This window comes from Bombus fervidus, chromosome 11 (assembly GCF_041682495.2).
Source record: "Bombus fervidus isolate BK054 chromosome 11, iyBomFerv1, whole genome shotgun sequence".
Lineage (NCBI taxonomy): Eukaryota > Metazoa > Arthropoda > Insecta > Hymenoptera > Apidae > Bombus > Bombus fervidus.
The window spans coordinates 4294772-4314820 of NC_091527.1; the positions used below are offsets into that span (position 1 = coordinate 4294772).

At 38.8% G+C, this 20049-nt stretch overlaps 1 protein-coding gene across 10 annotated transcripts in view; it reads right to left on the reverse strand.

The window, feature by feature from the left end:
* Positions 1-251: 251 nt before the first annotated feature.
* The window catches only part of Chn (zinc finger transcriptional factor charlatan), a 266952-nt gene continuing 247154 nt past the window's right edge, over positions 252-20049 (reverse strand). Inside the window, exons 1-8 of one of the 10 annotated variants that reach the window (XM_072013019.1) lie at positions 19283-19473; positions 12113-12267; positions 11328-11510; positions 10056-10366; positions 7006-7571; positions 6261-6572; positions 4287-4391; positions 252-2758 (exon numbers count right to left, since the gene is read on the reverse strand). In XM_072013019.1, the coding sequence (XP_071869120.1) occupies positions 1930-2758; positions 4287-4391; positions 6261-6572; positions 7006-7571; positions 10056-10366; positions 11328-11510; positions 12113-12212 (2406 nt within the window). In that variant the 5' untranslated portion in view covers positions 12213-12267; positions 19283-19473 and the 3' untranslated portion in view covers positions 252-1929. Of the gene's footprint in view, positions 2759-4286; positions 4392-6260; positions 6573-7005; positions 7572-10055; positions 10367-10433; positions 10545-10717; positions 10999-11327; positions 11511-12112; positions 13490-18230; positions 19205-19282; positions 19474-20049 lie in introns of those variants that run through there. The other 9 variants (XM_072013017.1, XM_072013018.1, XM_072013015.1 and 6 more) reach the window with 9 other exon arrangements.

The following is a 20049-nucleotide window of genomic DNA, read 5'->3' on the forward strand; positions in this document are numbered from 1 at the left end:
AGAAAAAGAAGCATAGATTGTGTGAAACTTCGCGCGAAAACCCGGAAATCGATCGGCCGTGACGACTTTGGCGACGTCTGCCGACACATTTTCGAGTCGAGTTTCTCTTACGCTGCTAATATCAACATTCGATACGGTTTCTTTTATAAAAGAAACAGACACGTATCTTCTTCGTAAGAGACAAACCGCACGAATCCAACATGGAACGATAATTATACCTTGTAGTTTTGAGAAATAAAGTGTACACCCGCTGTGACTTCAACATATTTTATTTCACTTCACATACGATTATAATTTTTTCAATTGAAATAATTTTTCTCAGAACATCTCTCGAATTTTAGTACTTCAATTAACTTATTGCAGCAATTAGTTCAGTATGAAACAAAAAGTTCGAAAATCATTTTTGCAATAATAAGAGATTAATTATGAAAATCGAATAATAATAATGCATAAAGATTGCAAGAAAAGTAGAACATAGAGTTAATGATTTGAAAGACACTGTTTGCGATCACTATAAAAGAAATAAAATTTAATGCTTTTCCATTTGTGCTCGTATGCTTAAATGGAAGGGAGTGTGAAATGAAAAGCCAGAAATCGCAGAATCTCAAAGAAATAACAGATGGGATGGATGTTCTCTGAGAGTCTACAGTTGCCTGGGCTTCTCATGTCCCCTGCTTAAGTACAGTAACTATAATATATTTCATATAATAACGTAAACAAGATGTTTTTTGTACAAATATCCCTTATATAAATATGGTGCTTGTCTGACGGCTAGGCACAAATTTCGTGACTCGCGTGTCTCAATCATTTTTTTTTCCTTCGTATTTTTTTTATATTTTTCTATTTTTTTTTCTTTTTTTTCTTTTTTCTTTTTTTTTTTTTTTTTTGACTAGACACAGCCCCACCGCAAGTATATTTTAGGCTAGCAAAATCGACTGACCAGTAAACGAAAATAATTACGTAATTACAGAGACGGACGATGGACATACGCATAAGACATCGATTAGGGACGATCATCCAACATTAACATCGTTTTAATTTGCATTTCTTTTTTTGTCATCTTTTTTTATCTGTTATCTTTTCTGAAAAATATGGTCTTCACGACGTTCGTCGTAGGTAATCAAAATTGGAATGCGGATGAATGTGCTCACGAGGATAAAAACTCGAGTCTCAAGGTACTTTCGATTAGTTGCTTCTTATGCGCTAAATGTTTCGCTGTTTGAATTTCTTAGAATCATCGTCCCGTCCGAAAAAGGTTTAATCGAGAGCAGAAAGACTCCTTTATCGTCTTATCCCTACAACCTCGACAAAATTCTTTTCTATCTAAAATTGTTTCGTTGGCTATGAGAAAGTTTCCGCACCTATCGCCGTAGTTCATCGACCAAACATGGACCGTTTGTTTCAAATCGATCAATACCCTCAAATTTCACATGAGATGTGGTCCGAAGTCTTGATTAGGAACACGAATAATTTCTCAGAAACAGACGTTCGCTTCACAGCATCTGATATTATCCTCCGAACAAGACGAAGGCTACGGATTTCTTAACCAATACGATACAAATACCCTGAATCCGGAAGCTAAAGTTTAAAGTGATGAATATCGAAAGGCACCGGCTTTTCGTCAAATATTTTCTCCCGCGAGATCGATAACGTTGTAATAAAAATATCCTCCTATTACGATTAAGTACAATAGCAGTAGAACAAATCAAATCCTAGTAATAACTTTCTGGAAAGTCCTCTCTGTAGGACCTCCGAACAAAACATCTTACAAAAACATTTCCGTCTGTTATAATAAAGAGATATTTTTATTACAAAATTAATTTGTTAAAAGGAGAAGATATTTCCTCTAATCGAAAAGCAGCTTGTTAGATTCGCATTTCGAGATTCATCTGCACGATCGTTCGTCATTGTTGCCTTTGTTATCGAGTGTTATCTGTCTTCGTATCCAGGGTTGGTGAACACCGTCGCCTTCAACGTGATGGAGGGCGGTTGTGACAACGAACTATTCCTAGCTATCCAATTGTTTAGAATTTCGTTCCTTCTGTGTCTCCATAGTTTATGAAGAATGAGAGAGACTTTGGTGTGGTACGCTGAACAAATTGATCCCCTGGCAGGTGCATCTTTGGGGCATAGATGACACTTGAGCAACTTTCTTCTGTTCAGTTGATTTCGATACCTAGCTTTCATATCTATCAAGGTGATAGCCCTGGATGGACACTTCATTACAGGACTGGATGTCGTTTCTTCTAACTTCTTGTCCTGGTTTTCCCCTTCAGAACAAGTCGTGTCCTCGTCATCGAACTCCTGGACCCCTGTCACTTTTCTGGGCTGACTCTGCTTCCTCGGTCGCCTCTCGTACGGTTTGTTCTGGGTGTTTCCTAGCCAAGGAAACTCATACGGCTCCGTGGCTGACTGTCCCTTGCTCGCTTTAGGAACGGCTTGGTAGCTGTGCGCAAAATCACGATTAAGTAAAGTAGAAGTAGAGTCACGACTGGAACAACCGGTGCACGGTTCGTCGTGTACATGACGGTCGTCGTGTTGCTCGACGCTCGACGAGTATACGGCGTAAAACGAAACGAGGTCGCGTCTCAGTATCTCGGTTTCATGGTGATCGACGATCTGGTTGGCGTCGTGTTGACGATGGCGACGACGATGGTCGTGGTCGCGGCCGTGCTCGTGCCAGCTCGACCGCCTCTCCTCCTCCAAGGTCGGGTACGCCATTGTCGCTGCAGTTGCAGGGGAGTTTACCATCTCGTGGCTGCAACCACCGCGGCACTGTTCCATAAGTTACGTTCGCGTCATTTTTCTACCAATGAACGAGCGCTCGTCGACCGTGCGACGAGAAGGCAAGAGACGTTTTTCTTTTCTTTTTTGGCTTTTTTTGTTGTTGCTTTGTTTATTTACTTTTTAAAGAAGAAGAGTATAAGAGATAGTGACAACGAGAGAAGAACAGACAACGAAAGTGAAGCGCGGGAACGTGCACGACACCGCGTGTCCTGGCGACACCGAAAGCAAACAAACGAAGCGTGCACACGGCGCGAAAGAAAAAAACTAAAAAATGACGCTGCAACGTAACAGAAAATGGAGAGGTAGGAGGGCGGGCGAAATGGTGAAGAGCAGTTTCAGTGGCAGATTGTAATCCTTCTGTTCAAAATCGATCTATAAATTTTACAAACGACTTTTGTTTAGCAGACAATAGTTGTTGAAAGATGGACTACCCTTTTGAAATTCGTGAGAATTTATGTTGCAGAACGATTCAATCTGTCACTGAATAACGTCGACCTGGTACAATGGGCGAATATAGAACACAATATAAAAAAAAGCAAGCGCAGGAATCGCACTCGCAACTTACGAGCACACACGACGCCGCTAATGTTCGTTTAGTTATTTATTAGTAAAAGTACTTTAAGGCGTTAAACGACAATCTTTAATTTGCTACAAATACGATTTCCACTGTCAGAATATGTATTAGGTGAATTAAACGAATTACTTGATATCTAGTTCTCAACTGGGTACTCTCGCACAATTGAATTAATATATTATTAGTGACATTATTCGAGTCACAAATTATCTGACTATTCTATTTGATAAAAGATTATAAGACTGTAAAGGAGATCTACAATTTTTGGCTTGGAAGTTTGGATTGTTTGATTATTATGCAAGAAATAATTGGGCCACGTAGTTCAACAAAAAGCTCTGTACGAATGACTGGAAAGCCGAATCGATAAAGTCCATAATGTAAAAGTTGCTCAATTTTAATATCAGAATGTACTTATTTTATGTTTTATCAATTTTCAAAAAGCTGGTGTAGAATTTGGTTTCTGTATACTTCAATTATTCTCGTTATATAAAACATAGAATTCAATGCAAAATTCAATCCTCCGAAAATTAAATAACATAACCCAAACTAAAATAAATTACTATCTATAGTCTAATAATACCGATCTTGCAAATAATAATATACCGAATAATACCGAAATTACAAATTCCAACAGTGGACATCAAATCTACATTTCTCTCTAAAGATTCAGATATCAGTTAATAGAAACTGGCGTAAAATTTCGTTGTAAAGATTCATGCTATTTGACATACAGATTCCCGATTAAAAAACATCAAAAACTAGCATGTTTGTCGTATGGGACAAACGAGCAAACGAATTCGAATTTACGAGCGGAGTTAGCTTCGTCGATCTCTGTGCGCCAACGAGTGAATTACGGACGGGCAGAAACAAAAACGAATAAAATAGCTTAGGAGCGTGGGAATCAGAAGGTCAGCGAGATGCTTACCCGAGTATCGTAGTCGGTGGTATCACAGTGGTAGCAGGTGCTATGGCTGGAGCTGGAGCTGGGAAAACTGGTGGACCAGGTGGTGGCCGTCCTCCTCCTGCGGGACTGTAAATTCGATAATTAACCATGTATAAAGCACGTATTACAGCTAATTGCAATATTACTATTCAATGAATAAATCGTAATACGATCATAATTTCGAAATGTAAGTCAAGTGAAGCAAACAATTATGCGATCCAACAACGTTGGATGCACAACGTGCAGTAACTTACCGAGAGCCTTTGAACACTTTTAGAAACATTTTATGAATATATTATGTACGTTATACGAAACAATTTGAAGTTTCATGAACATTATAACGGCACCTAACGAGTATAATTATATATAGGTAACGTTTGAAACAAATCTGAAAATGTGCACCAGACTAATTTCTACTGGCGCACGAAAGCCTTTCGTTTGCAATTATCTTCCATAGAAAAATAAAATAATAACCAATTCTCCAAAACACTACTCGTTTTTAACCACATCATTTTTTAGTCGATATAATCGAACAATTATGGGAAATATTTAAATACTTTCGTGAACCACTGTTCATCGATTGAATATAAGGAGGTGAAGTAATAAACTGCTGGACGAAAATGATTAATGACGAGAATTTGCACCAAAACGTGGTATAATTTACGAAACCAGCGGCGAACAGAAACGGATAAACAAAATTCACATTTTTCCTCTTTGACGATCGGTCGAATCCCAATTAATTCGTAACTCATCGTGATCGATATATACGTAATACTTTTCTCTAATTTCTGTTAGCGGAATGGTTTTGTGTAAAGATGGCTAACGAACTAGAGAAACGGGGCAGGGAATCGAAGTTTAAATCCGGCTCGACCGCTCGTTACACACTTGCTTTCCCACGGGACGCGACCGGAAAAGTAACGAGAGCGCGGATTAATCGCGTCCGATCGGCTTCCAATTAAATCGTTTTAATGAATTTCCCAGTTCTCGTGTGTCGTGGTAAAACCTCTAAACTAAACAGACCAGCGTACTGCGGTTCGATGAGTTTTACAGGGTGGAAGATGCACGAGAAACTGTCCGATCCGGATTCGTTTAACAGCGCGTGAAGAAAAATGTTGCGCGAATTTTCGAAGTTCGGATCGAATCGTGTGAATCGCGTTTTCCTATGGTTCGACACGACTTTCTGGGCGATTGGAACCAAATGAGTTGGAAGATGAAGCAAAGAATGAGTTTGTGGAGCAGTATGTCGAATTTATATATAGTGGAGATTATGTCAAATTCTTTAACTGTACCTGTAGCAACAATGTTGTTCAGGACGATTACTGAAAATATAATTGATAGGTGTGAATAATTTCTTGAAATATGTAAATACGCTCTAAACCATAGTAAAATTTTCAACTCTACGGAGATACAGTGCAGGAAAATCTGTGATACTAGAAGTATGCAAAGTCTAATAGTCAATTTTGTAAATCGTTATCTATGCATCGTTACTATTTCATTTATATAATATCTTTTCCCAGTGAGTATAATCTATCCTTTTTGGAAAGAGGAAAATGTTTCTCATAATCAAGTTTTTGGATGATCTTGTAGTCATAAGATACAACGTAGATAGTCCACATATAAAGTCTTAGTGAAATGAAGAATTTCACTGATATGAATGGCTATTAGGTAAATCATATTTTAAATCAATTAAATATCACAGATCAATTAAATCGATGTACTTCTATAACATTCTAAAAATTTTTCTTTCTTGATCATTCATTTTATCAACCTATCTCAGCACCTATCCAACAACGCAAAATCAACAACTTTTCTCGCAGATCATCCTTCATACATTTCTAATCCATTATCTCTCATAAACAAATCTCGATTACTGCATCACACGAATAACGGTCAATACAATTAGGACATCAATTACTCCATAACACATTAACGAAACAGACAAAAACACATTCTTACTGCAAAGGTTGTTGATGGCGATTAGTAGGCGGTGGTGTAGCTTGAGTAGTAGAAGTCGCGGGTGCGTTAGCACTGCTGACTCGATGCACATGCAGCTGGTGCATCTGTAATTGGGCCGCGTCTTCGCCAAGGAACGAGCACCTTGAGCATTGCCGTCTGTTGTGCACCTTGAGCACGTGGGTGGCTAGGCGTTCGGCACGCGCCGCTTTATACTCACAAAGAGTGCATGCAAACGGCTTCAAATGTGTGTTTAGATGTCGTTTCAAACACCAGTTGTCCACTCCGCTCCAGGAACAGTAGCAGCAAGTATACCTAAAAAACGATGACTATGTTAATCGGTTGTTAAGTCAGCCTATTAATTCGAACGAAACAATCTATTCACCTGAACTCTGCAGGAAATTACTTCAGTCATTAATAAGAATAATGAATTTCTTATATTAAATAATCGATATAAATGAATGATTTCTAGCTACAATTTTAAAAGAGTATTCTTTAATCATTGATAAGAATATTCAATTCGTTATATTATTTAAAACGAATAATCTTTAGTTTCAATTCCAAGAGAAAATATATTTACAAAAAGAATTATCCTATTAAAAGACGAAAAACTTTAAGCTGCATTTAAGAAATAAAGTCCTTCAATTATTAAGAAAATCTTCAATTATTTATTTTTCTTGTCCATCATGCAGCTTTACCAACTCCTATATGTACTATAAAATCATCAAATTTTCCAAAGAAATCTCACCTTCGTTCCTGAGCACCTTTAGAGCTTCCCTTAAGATGGCTTTTGCTGTTACATCCACCATTCTGTACCCTTCTTCCAGTGACGCAGTTCGCTGCATCAGGTTGCATAATACCCGGAGCAGGCATCGATGTTCCTTGATAAATTCCCCCCGCGTTAGTAGCTGTATTATTACCAGCATTCGGCTGCAACTGGTAATTTTTGGTATTATTAAATCCTGACGAGTAATTTGTGTGCTGTTGCTGCGGTTGGCCATTTGTATTCACATTTCCGGTATTCGCGGTTCCTGCGTCTTGTTGGAGAGGCTTTGGTGGACTGGATCCAGCTGGTCTGCGTATCCTTGATAACTCGTAACCGTGCTCGCGATGCATTCTTAAGAAATGCTTTTTCACATGATCAGCGCGGTTGAATGGTTTGTAACAGATATAGCAATGAAACGGTTTTTCCTCCCGGTGAATATTTTCATGTCGTGTGTACAGATCGCGGCGATCCGTTCCATAAGGACAATATGGACAGCTATACCGCTTCACGCTCGGTGTCACAGTCACTGAAGACATCGTGGTGGTGTTCTGTGGAATTAATAAAATTTGAATACTATTTGTTAATTAACTGAGTTACTATCGAGTCAAGAGAAGATTTCATCTTATCGTCAAGACAATTGATTTTACATATGTAATTTTTACAGTGACTAGAATCAAGCAGACACTTCTTTAAAAAAATCAATATTTTTTGCTGAAACTTTCGAAAACTTAATTACTGACACGCAACTATAGATAGAATTCACTGTGGTGATACCGGCAGTATTTCATGAATATCTCGGAATCTAAGTGAGTCCACTCCTCGCGTGTATAGAAAAAAGTTTGTCAGAAAATAGTCATTTATGCATAATATACAATACATTTTGGTACATGTCAACCTTTTATATCTCATCTCGGAATATAGAATATTGTCGGAGTAAATATAGTTTAGAATTCTATAGGATTGTATAAACTGTAAGATATTTAACACTAAACCTATCGACACTTCGTGCATACCTATTCCTACCGTGTGCAATTAAAATGATCGGTGATTAAAGAAGTAATAGTTTTTGTGATTTAACTTAGATAATGGTTAATTTATAACTAAATGTATATAAAATGACATACTTTCATAAAATTTCGTCCAAATTTACTTTTGTTTAATTTCAATTATAGACCTAAATAGAATTATACTTTTATTTATATAGAGATATATCTTATTCAACTTCGCTGCATTTTTTACAAATTATCTTATCAACTGTACATTTGCCGTATAAATATTTCCCGCATCTTAAACAAATTTTCGTAATTTTGTAACCTTTACAATTTTTTACTTGACAAATTTTTTGTAGTAATGAATCTGAACTTGTTGATAGTTTTATTGCATGGTTCTTTTTCCCGCGATTCTTTATATAAAATGCATACGCACCAGGTTTATAACAATTTTGTGAATTCTCTGTAATTGGCCCCATACTGTAGATACAATTGCAAATTTATTGGTTCGTAAACGTTGGCTTCTTTTGCTCTTCTTATCAAATCGTATAAAACTCATAATTTTAGCAATGTCATTTCTACTCATTGTTTTTGAAAAAATGCAGGTCTCCAAATTTTATTCCACAAATATGAGACATCTAAATTTTTTGCCTGATATGCACCGTGGGCATATAGCAGAGCAATAAATGCATCTAGTTTTGTTGCATCTAGCTCCCTCTTAGTCCCCAATACTCTAAATGCTTCTTCTTCCGTACATTTTATTATATGATCCCTTATACGATGATTCGCATAATTGATGATTCGATGATGCCGTTTCGCATATTCCGAAAAATATTATGAACTGATGTCCTGTCAGGTTTGGGACTTGCATCTATTTCTCTCCAAACTGTCCCATCGGGCCCAATTCCTATACATCAGTCTCACCCTTTGCTGTCAACGATAATTTCCTTCCTTTTTGCCCTGGACGTGAACCCTTATTTATAATATTCAACTCTGATTCGGTTGTAAATAGCTTTTCATGTGTTTTCATGCCGTTTTCAGTTGCTGAAATTTCTTGTTTATCGCACACTGAACAGTCTTTATCTATGTCAGTTATCTTTTTTGATTTTTTTTTCCTTTTGAAAAGTCTTGTCATTTTTAGGGTAAATATTTATGACAGAATAATACCATGTGCGAAATACAAGATTATTGTCAAATTTGATATGCTTTACTTTCCTTTTATAACAACTTTACACAAAACGCTCTGAGATGCTTTCTGTCTGAGTTTTAGAGATAACGAGTTTAGATGTCGACTAATTGATTAACAAACCGAGATGTATTCTAGTCGAAAAGACAATAGTTAGTAAAAATATGATCTATAACGGCGATATTTATACGAAAATATTGATGAGTATTGACCGTTTTCCACCAACGGTTATTCGAGGGTGGAGTTGGGAAAGCTTTTCCCGTGTTTTATCGCAATGAGCAATAACCCTAAGAAACTTCTCGATTTTTAAAATGTGTATAACAATGGACTGTAAAAAATGCTAAATTTGGGCCTCAGTTGATATGTCTCAACAGCTGGTGGACATCTCGATCGAGGGATGGATTATATCTTATGACTAGATTACGGTTGTAACAGCTGTTATTATTTGTTATTACTGATTTTATTTGCCATTTGACCTGGAGATAGCCTTTTCTTTGTACTGATTGCATTTATTTTAAGAATAACTAAAATATTTTGTCGGACGGTCAAAATAACGACGCTCACGGTAGGTAAGGCAGAGTACAAATTTTTCTCAGAAAATAAAAGAGCAAACTAAAAGTAAATATCGAAAAATATATTGTAAGTTTTAGGAAAAGTCCAAAATTATGAAGCGATATGATAAAGTTTAAATATGGTTAAATTTGTGTAGAAGTTCGAGAGTGATCAATTTGACCGTCGCTGGTATGTTTAGTATTAATTGTGTTACAGAAAAATTTTACGTGATAGAAACAAAGCATGCTAACTCATTTGCTTTCAAAGATTTCTCGTTTCGCTAATAACAATGAACAGAGGCATACCTGATGCAAATGTTGTGGTGCAGGAGCTGATGGTAATTCTTGTAACAGAAAGGTGGAGGTGACAGGTAAGAGTGCTGCAGGCACTGTTTGCGTTTCCTGAGTTCTCCTGGATGGTGGTGCCACACGTTCCACTCGTTCACGCAACCTTTCCAAGTAGGAAATCACATCCTCCACTTTTAATTCTTCGGACTGTAGATAATCCTTTGAAGGCGAATGATGTCTGTTTCTGCTATCGTCTCCAAGAATCCTTGACGAGTGAAGTTCCATGAAGTGTTCAGCTACATCACGTGGTCCACCTCCCATCAAATCGCCTGGAGAAATAATGCCATTTGTAAATTTATCCGTTAGTCCAGAATATCGACCTAACCAATGAATGACCTGATCTGGCAAAAGTAACTCCAGAAACTTTTTGTTTCTTTAATTTATGGTAATAAACTTCTGTAAAGTATATCTATACATTTATCACTTCAATTTGCATAGAAGATACGATAGTATCGCGAAACGTCGTCAAACACCGTCAAATGTTTTCAAACATCGTCAAACGTTGTAAAGCGTCTTCAAATGTTGTAAGCGTCTTCAAACGCCGTCAAACTGTCAAACGGTATCGAACGCAACGATCCCTCACAGAACTCAAACTTCGTAATGAACGGATGTTGAACCACCTGAAAAGCCATAGGGCCAAGAAGATGGAGAAACGAAAGGTGGGGGGCGGAAGGTCAGTATTATTCACGAGAAACTTTCCATTTGCAAGGGACAGTCACGAAATCCGTAACTCAGGTACTATTAGAGAAACAGTACGTCATATAAAGTGTTTGTATTGAAGAAGGAACCAAGTATCCCCATCTACAGCAAATTGCGTTCACGCATTGTTTATATATTGAACTCTGTGTTGATTTGTGTATCTATCCGTGCTTTCGTGCTCGGTGACCTATTATATCACCACATAGCGTTACATGTTTTTATATAGCTCATGTTGTCCTCGATAACCGACGTCATTCTAATAATTAGACAAATAAAGGAATGAATTGTATTGATGACTATAAATTCTTACGAATTCTATAATGTTCATAATATTTATGGGTCCCAAACTCTATTAATAATTAATATGTATAGAGAGAAATATCTAAAATCTGTAAATTAAATTTATCAAATAACCTACATCCTCTCTGGCATTTTTAAAAATATTTCATTTTATGTTTTATATCTAAGATAAGACAGTTCAAACAGAAGTGGTTCAACTCTTTTTAATTCTACTAGATGTATTATACGAACCGCATTCGTAGCACCTCCATGTCGCTTTTCCAGCGTGATAAGCAGCAATACGACTTCCATCGGTGCCTTTCAAAGGCTCCTCTTCGCAGGTCCAGTTTCCATCATCACTATCGGTCCCGTTTCCGGTATCTTCTTCGGTCTTGTACGATACAGAAGTTTCGAACTCGTTCTGAACGCTCGAGGCTATGATAAACGAAGATAATAAGCTACATTCTCTTTTGCTATTTTATTTTACAGAATACCAAAGCATCTTTTGTTTTCTACAGGAGCGTCATTACGTTTTATGGATTTAAATATTAAAATAACAATCTCGATTCACCAAAGCAAAAAAGCGTGCTACGTTTGAAGTATACCGTAATATTTATCCCGCTTCAATTAATATTCATACTCACAATTACTCCTTACTTTCATTAACTTCTACTGTGGTAATATATGCAAACCGTTAAACTTGAATTTTAAAAGTACGCTTTAATATTTATACTCGATTTGAAAATTATTAACTCTTCTTTAAAATATGATACACGCCTCATTAATAAAAATATCGATTCCTTTACCGTAGTGATACATGTTAATCTAAACCCTTAATATAAACCTTTAAGCTTGAAAGAGTTTTCAAAGAGCATACTATATAGTATTTCTAGTTTATTTGAAGACTTCTTTTTCTGTTTAAAACGCAGTACACAATTCAGTATTAAATACTTAAATTTTTCTACCACAGTAACACATACACGAGTTATTAAATCTATCATTTTAAAGAACACATAAATATCTCTAAATTCACTTACTTCTATGATCAGGATCTTCACCGTACAATTTTCTGGTTATTTCCTTAAACATATCTTCGTAGCAGTCAAGCCTGCTAATTCCTGCACCGCTACCCTCCATCTTCCCACTTCCCGCCGGTCACCCCCTATCCTTGGAACAATAAACCTTCGCCTACCTGCGAACCGAAAGATGCCCGTAAGCCGGGTTGTAACTAATAATTCCTGTTCCAAATGTATTTTCCTCCCAAATTTTAAAAGGTTGGGTTCCTCCCTTTTCATACTTGGACACTTACAACCCCACTTTCACCCATCGTTATTGCTAACGTACTTTCTCTCCTCCCTTTCCTTTTTCGGTATTCGTTAGGTACGTCTTTTTTTAGAATCGCTCGCACAGGGATGTATCGACGAAGGGAGCTAATTGACTCATTGAAGCTTAATGAAATCTTGCCAAAGCGTTGCCCCTAATTGTCCACAAGACTTAATCTTTCTGCTGGTCGGCTTAAGTGGCACATTTACATAAAGAACGGGAGTTTGTCGGTATTAAGTGCGATTCAGAGAAAGCGGAGTAGATCAGTGATAATTTGCCGAATATTCTAGCGCGAGGATAACGAATACAGTCTTTTGAGATACTGTTCTGGATTTTTCACGCCTGTAGGAATTATGTTATCAAAAAAGAAAGAAAAGAAGAAAAGGTGGAAAAGAACTGAAAACTAAAGTTTGAATAGAGTTAATTTTTCTTGATGCTAAGCGGAGTCATATTATTAACTGACTCTGTTTTATGAAGGAGACCGAGGGTGGTAAATGAAATGTCGTTTCCCGCCGAGCGCTCAATTCTTCGGAAATTCGTAATGTCGAAAGAGTTTGTAGAAGGAAAGATATATAACGCTAGAATTTGACGGTCGGATATTACGTTTCTATGTACAAACATACCCGGTCACTGCCACTGAACTCCGACAAATTGGAAACGTGAGAATAAAAAGCTGTATTTCCTATTAAGCACGAAAATTACTTTCTGCTTAACAAATCATTTATTTGATAGTAATTTAAATCACAAATTGAAGAAACTTTGAATAAAAATCTCAACGATGATAAACAAATATTAATACTATAATTTCATACTGTGTAACAGAATTTAATTTTGTATAGTGTAATCATTCTATATCATCGCCGTTAATGACCACATTTGTAAAAACTCATCGGAAGAAGAGAAAAAGATTGCAAGGTGAAGGTTGTAAAAAACAATTGCTGTGCGAATCTAGAAGACGATTTTGTTTTAGAAGACGTGATCGCTTCCACGTCATCGACTTTTCCCCTATCTTCTTATCTTGTATATATTCAGCTGCAACGCTGCCGACTAAAACATCTTGTTCCCCAAAGCCGCCTTCTATCTTCGTGTACCTGAAAAATCGATTCACCGCGGTCAGAAAACGTTAAGAACAACTGAGGGATCTCGGTGAAGCCGACCTGACGGGACTTAAGCCACGTACAGACCTACGAAAACGCTTCGTAATGCAATCTTATCGGTTAACGTAATTGAGAACGATACAATGTTATACGTAATCAACGATGTATCATTCTACTGCGCTTTGATTTCTTATAACAAGTTTCTAGTTGTGTACCTTCTGCTCTGTGGACGAAAAAAAAAATTGCCGACAGGGATTCATTAGACTAAACCGCGTTCGCGCTTGAGAAAAATTTCATGTTGATTTGTATTTAAGATATTTGACTTTAAGATACACTATTATATTGACCGTAGAAAGATAATAAAAAATAAATAAAATGACATTGTTCAAAATTATACTTTCTATTCTATTTTATTTTTTCCGTATCTCTTTCTTGCTTTAGGAAGCAAAAAGTTTCGAATATTTAACTTAACGAAGGGTTGTATAATATAAAAGTGATATTCATAAGTTTCACAGAAATCTTCCAGACTTTTGGAATCTTAGAACAGTAACAAATATTAGGAAAAATTCCAGAAAAATTCTACGATACTTATTAGTGTCTCTATTATATTATACGAATCTTCTCTTAACTCAAATATTTGAAACTTTCCCAAGAGAAATACAAACCCAAAAGAAATAAATTAAAAAGTGAAATGTTCCTTTAAATTCGCGTATTAAACTCAAAGTATTAAAACTAAACATATAATTTTGCAACACTTTGTACAAAAATTAATAAAATTCCATCGTCTATCTTAGACATTTTTAATCATTTTGGCAGCGTGTACTAGGCTTAAGGCAATCGCGGCGTCCGATCGTCAAGCGCAAACGAGGCAATGGCAACGTAATAGCAATTCCAAGCTGAAAGACATTCTGGCCGCGTACGAACGTAAATACAGGGCTAATGTGTGCTAGGAAATCGCGGCTGGTGTTCCATCACGATGACAGGAACCGGTGGTGACGCGAAACTCTGTATCGGAAGCGTTAACGAGTTCTCTCCCTGGAGCTAGACGCCGCGATGGAATTAGAATCGAGGCTGTTATAGCCCGTTTAGAAGCACTGATCGTCGTTACGGATCTTCAATTAAGGGCACTTTGAAATTAAGCATGCAGAATAATTATTTTATTCGCACTATACAAGCGTTTTGGAAACTGATAAATAGGCTGCAGAATATTTATGCATTTATGGGAAATTTGTAAATACAAACGCGCATAGAATGCGCATACTACACAAAAATATATGTTGTGAAATATTGAAAGTGCAATATGAAATAGACAAAATATTTTTCTGTCCAAGTTCGATCTTGTAAGTAATGTAAGTAAGGAAATACGAATTTCCATAGATATCGTAATCTAGTGAAGAGACTGTGAGGAATGAATTTCACGATTCGACAGTTTTCAAACGAATAGAATCTTCGATTTTCACTTTCAGAGGATAATTTACCACGAAAAATGCGATCTTCCACATGAAAGATTCTTTCACGTGTTTGCGCAACTTCCAGGAGTTTTGAAACTAAACATTCTGAAAAATGGATATAATATTCCAGTAAACTTTTTAATCGCATATCTGTATTCAAAGAGTGGAGGATACTTAAGAGGCGCGTGAGAGAATATTGTTTGTCAAATTCCGAAAGATAATTTATGAGGAAAAATGGAATTCTTCACGTGATAGAATTTTTAATGTTCTCGCCAATCGTTGAATGGTTCTACGGAGATAAATGAAAAATTCTGGAGAAAGGCCACGAAGTTAAATACTCTGGTAAATTGTTTAATGCCTGCCCTCTTCATTTTCCGAATGTTTTCAGAGAGTAAGAAACCCTCGAGAGTTGGAGCATGTTGGAAAAGCACTCGGTAGGTCGTGATGTCCTTTGAAAGCGAACCACAATGAATAAAGAAGGATCGAGGAGCAATTGCGAACGTGCTTCGAGGATCTCGAGAAACTGGATCGAAGTTAAGACCACTTTACAATTTGCTGAAGCGTGAGCAGTCTTAACTCTTCTTTCCGGTGTATCTCGAGGGGATGAAAGGAGAATGAAAAATCCGCCTCTGTGTTATCGGCTGCTAAATATTCATGAACCGGGAAATCTTTCGCCTTTGAACCGAGTTACAATTTAGAAGGCTGACTAAAAAGAGTTATCGATTTTCACTTAGAAGTGGAACAAGAGTGAAACCTGCCGTCTCGAACTCATTCACGCGACATCAAGGAACAACACTTCCTTTTCGCCCCATTAACGAGCGCGTTTCCCATTCGTGTCTTTCTTCTTTGAAAAACAGCTGATCAAAGGATAAGAATTCCTTCGAAATAAATGCAAAATATGGGAAGAGAAAAGACAAATTAAATTTTGAATTGGAGACATTCGAAATAAATGCAAAATAAAAAGACAGGGAAGAAAGATGGAAATTAAATTGAATTATAAAAATGAAAGATGAAAAGGGAAATGAAAATGAAATTTTTAAGAATTCTTTGCCCTGTTTAATGAAACTGCAAATTTTCTAAATTTACATTAAATTTGTAGATACGAACTATTATAAATTAAAGATTTGGAAAAATTGCATTAATAAATCGTAAAAGCTTAAAATTCTATTAACGAATTGTAAAAGTTAAAAATTGTATTCGTTTCTATGCGAGGTCTAATATTGTATTAAATAGCGTGCAGAACCCTTAAAACGAAACAAGAAGAATCATCAAATGGACAACAATCATTTTTTGGTAATAAAAATTCCGCAAGGAATCGTCGACATCAATTAAAAGATTAGCTTCGCTGTTCTCAAAAACGTGAAATAAAAGGGCAGAATGTAATTAGATAAACACGCCCGATGCCAATTCCATTTACCACCCTTCAAACACAAGGGGAGGTCTGATCGTCGCAAGGGATCCTTGAAACTAATCGAGCATAAAGATGAGCAGTTCTTCATTGAGCCCTATTGTGAATAATGAAATCAACAACGTCACGAACAGCTCCTCCAATCTTACAGAACACATTGAAAACCCTTTTGAATGATATAATCGCGCTGAGATTCCCATAGCACGTTAATACTTCTAAATAGGAATCTTCGTAGGCCTATGCCACTCGAACTGGCACAGAAAAGGAAAAGAATCATCAGCCACATGGTTTACCGAAAGCAAAACTGTTCTAACAGGGGTATCCAGACATTCAACAGACCTCTTTTCTCCCCAATGCAAACAGCTAAATAGCTACCACCTACTGTTCCCAAGTTTCAACGGTACTCTCGATTTTCCAGTGTCTATTTAAGTACATACATTAAACGTAGAATTAGTCAAAACTGAATTTGTAATTCAGGTTAAAACCATTTTACGTCTATTAAGAATTAAAAATTTCCTTAACTTTAAGCTAATTTCAACAGCGAATCTCAACATCGATATTTCTCATAATACGTTAACGATTCCTAAATTAATATTAAACACGTATGTAAAATTGAATTACACATCGAAGGTTGAGACTTATATCCAGTCTTCGATTATTAAAAACCATTTTATTGCTTCAAAATATGATCTTACTTATCACAAAATAATGAACCCCCGAACAATAAATATTGTATTGTTAGTTGGGATCGAAACTACCCTTTGAGTATAAGAAGTTATTCCACTTTAAAACTATGCTCTTTAAAACTATACTCTAAAAACTATACCATACCGTAATCACAATTAATCCAACAATTCCTAAAGATAAACTCCGTCATTAACGGAAGAACGATCTCCAATTAATAGCTCCACCCCATAATCGTCCAGAGCGCGAATAAATTACTCATTGCGAGATCCTAGCGCTTCGAAGCAACGCATTCCAGAAGCAACAAAATCAATCCATGAGCAACGCATAACGCGGCTCGTTAACCGGCCAATCGACTTTGGAGGGGATGAGTACCCTGTCAATCGAACTGGATCCTACCCTGTTAGGGCATAGATCGATCGATTTCGATCTCCGCGGCGACGTAACGCGCTTTTGGGGGATGCAGCGTCCGGAATGAGGAAGAAGGAGCCTGGTCGCGTATTGATCGAGCCACGGTTGCTGCCGCGTGAAAACTAGGGGGAGAAACAGAGAGGAAGAGATGAGCAGAACAGAGAAAGACGGGGTGCCTCTGGAAACCCCAAGCGTCGGTACCATACGTATTCACACAGATCATACAGTACACATACACACATACGTATACATACGTACGAAATATGTACACATGGATGCTACTCATATATTATGTACACGTGTATAAGAACGCATACTGTTCAATGTATCTCGGTATACGTATTATAAAGGGGTGGTGACGAGAACGATCGCGCTGTGTGGAAGGGGTTAGACCGGCGACGAATAAATCAATATTCCCCTCCGGAACGATCGAGGACATGTCCCGAAGGCGACAGATGGCGAGGGTGCCTTGATTCGTGTTCTGCGCCGGTTGAGCACCACTGTCTCCGAAGAAAACCTAAGCTTGGTGGGGAGATGCGGGTGGGTAGAGCATGGGGAGCTGTCGTATATACAACGAGGAACGTTCGAGGGAACGAAGAGCGGAAGAAACGAAAGAAGAGAAAAAGGTTCAGAGGGAGAGAAACGGCATTGGGGAGTGTTGCGATGGAGTAAGACAGAGATATGCAAGAGTGGGGAGATTGTCGAATGGTGGGAGTGAAAAGTAGTGGGGGTAGAGAAGGCGCGCGCAGTGTGCCATTCAAATTCATCCGGAAATTATTACCGACTAACCAAGGACGGCGAGCGGGTCTCGGCGTCGGCGCGCGCGCGTGCAACTCCTCCATGCGTACAGGCATACATACGGCGACACACAGGCATTTATAAATATATAGCGGTGTCTGTATAGCACTGTGGAAGACACAGTAGCCGCGCAGAGACACATAGCAACGAAGCGTAGGTGATTTCCCATTACGATCGAAGAAATTCTACTGGTTCGGTTCTGGTCTCCGTGAGAACGTTTCTCGGTGGCCATTGCGTTTCTTCCGCCTCTGGTAGGCCGATCGAAGGCGCGCACACACGTCGAGCGAGCACGCGAGTAATCGTCGCGATCCGGCGAGCGATACACGCACACGCGACGCATATCGTCTCGTTGTTCGCTTCTCGAGTTCACTCGTACGCGTACCGCGCACCGTGATACTAGCGTTAACCACTCGCGCGCGAGCCAGCGTTTTCTTCAGTAAAGCGCGTTTTCTCTTAAAGTTGGATCGTGCTAGAATACACCGCACACTCGGATAAAGTGTTCGAGCTACCTACACGAGGACAGGGTCGCTATCTTCTCGGCGGTCACGCGTGTAACTTCGTTCCGCGATGCCCACGATACATGCTTCCTCTCTCGACGCCTGTTCCGCGTCACACTCTTCAAGTCACTCTGTCACTCTCGCTCTCCGATCGATCGCGGTTGGTTCGTTCGTTGGTCCGTCCACTCGTTCGATTCGATTCCTCGTAGCACGAGCACAGTACGCACGTTACATACTGATAGAATCGAGGGTCACGCAGAGTACAGTTCAACTCGAGGAAGTTCTAACTGACACAATGAAAACTCACGAAGAATCGAAGTCCAGGAGTTGTCGATCTCGGTGAGAGTGAAACGTGCGGTAGAAAGAAGGACGGAATGAAAGGAGGAGAGAAAGACGCGGAATGGGGGGGCCTAGAGAGTGCAAGGGAAAAATTGAAGCGCGCGCGAACGAGTTCGCCCGTACGAGAGGAAGAAGAAGAAGAAGACGACGGATAACGAAGGTGATGGTGAAGATACGATACGTGTTATAGAGTACTCACTGGATGTTGTTGCAGAGTGACGAGAACCAGCCTTGCCCAGGATGGAAATTCGTTGTTCGAGGAAACGTTGTGCTGGTTCGGTTGCAGGTTGTTTCCTCGACGGCAGTCGGGTGGCGAGTGGGTGGGCAGGCGGGGTGGCAGGCGGACAGAAGTGGGTGGTGCGGGTGGGTTGGGAGCTAGCGGCGTGTGGGTGGTGGGAGTGGGGTGAGGGAACCCAATACCACCCTCCTCGCCCATTCAATCCTGCAGTATTAGGGGGAGCAGTCGAGCCTGTTCCCTCCCCTCCCTCCCTCCCTTCCTCCCACCCTCTTCGTCACTCTCTCTCTTTCTGTCTTTCTCACTCAGCACATATCCAGCACAGGCAGAGAAACGTCTAGGACGACGAGGATGATGTCGGAGTCGACGACGGATCGTTGTACGTGTGTTGGTGTATACTCTCGACGCTGTATGGAGGCGTTCACGCATGTGTGCGTGCCTCTGTGGTCGCAGTGCCTCACAGTGTCGGCCTGTCTCTTCCTTCTTCGCTACACTCACACGCACGCACGCATACTAAGAACCGAAGTGAACCTCCCTACACGTGTTCACAACGAAGCAGTCAGCCGGTCGAGGGGCGGATTCTCTGGGGTGGGAGGAGAATTTACGGAGGCCCTTCCGAGGTCCTTGTCGAGAAAACCATTACTTGGAAGGGTCTGGAACATTGGGTCTTATGCAGGCCCGTATTTTCGAAACGACAGAGGGTCCGTTGAATTGAGAAAGTTGTAGGAAAA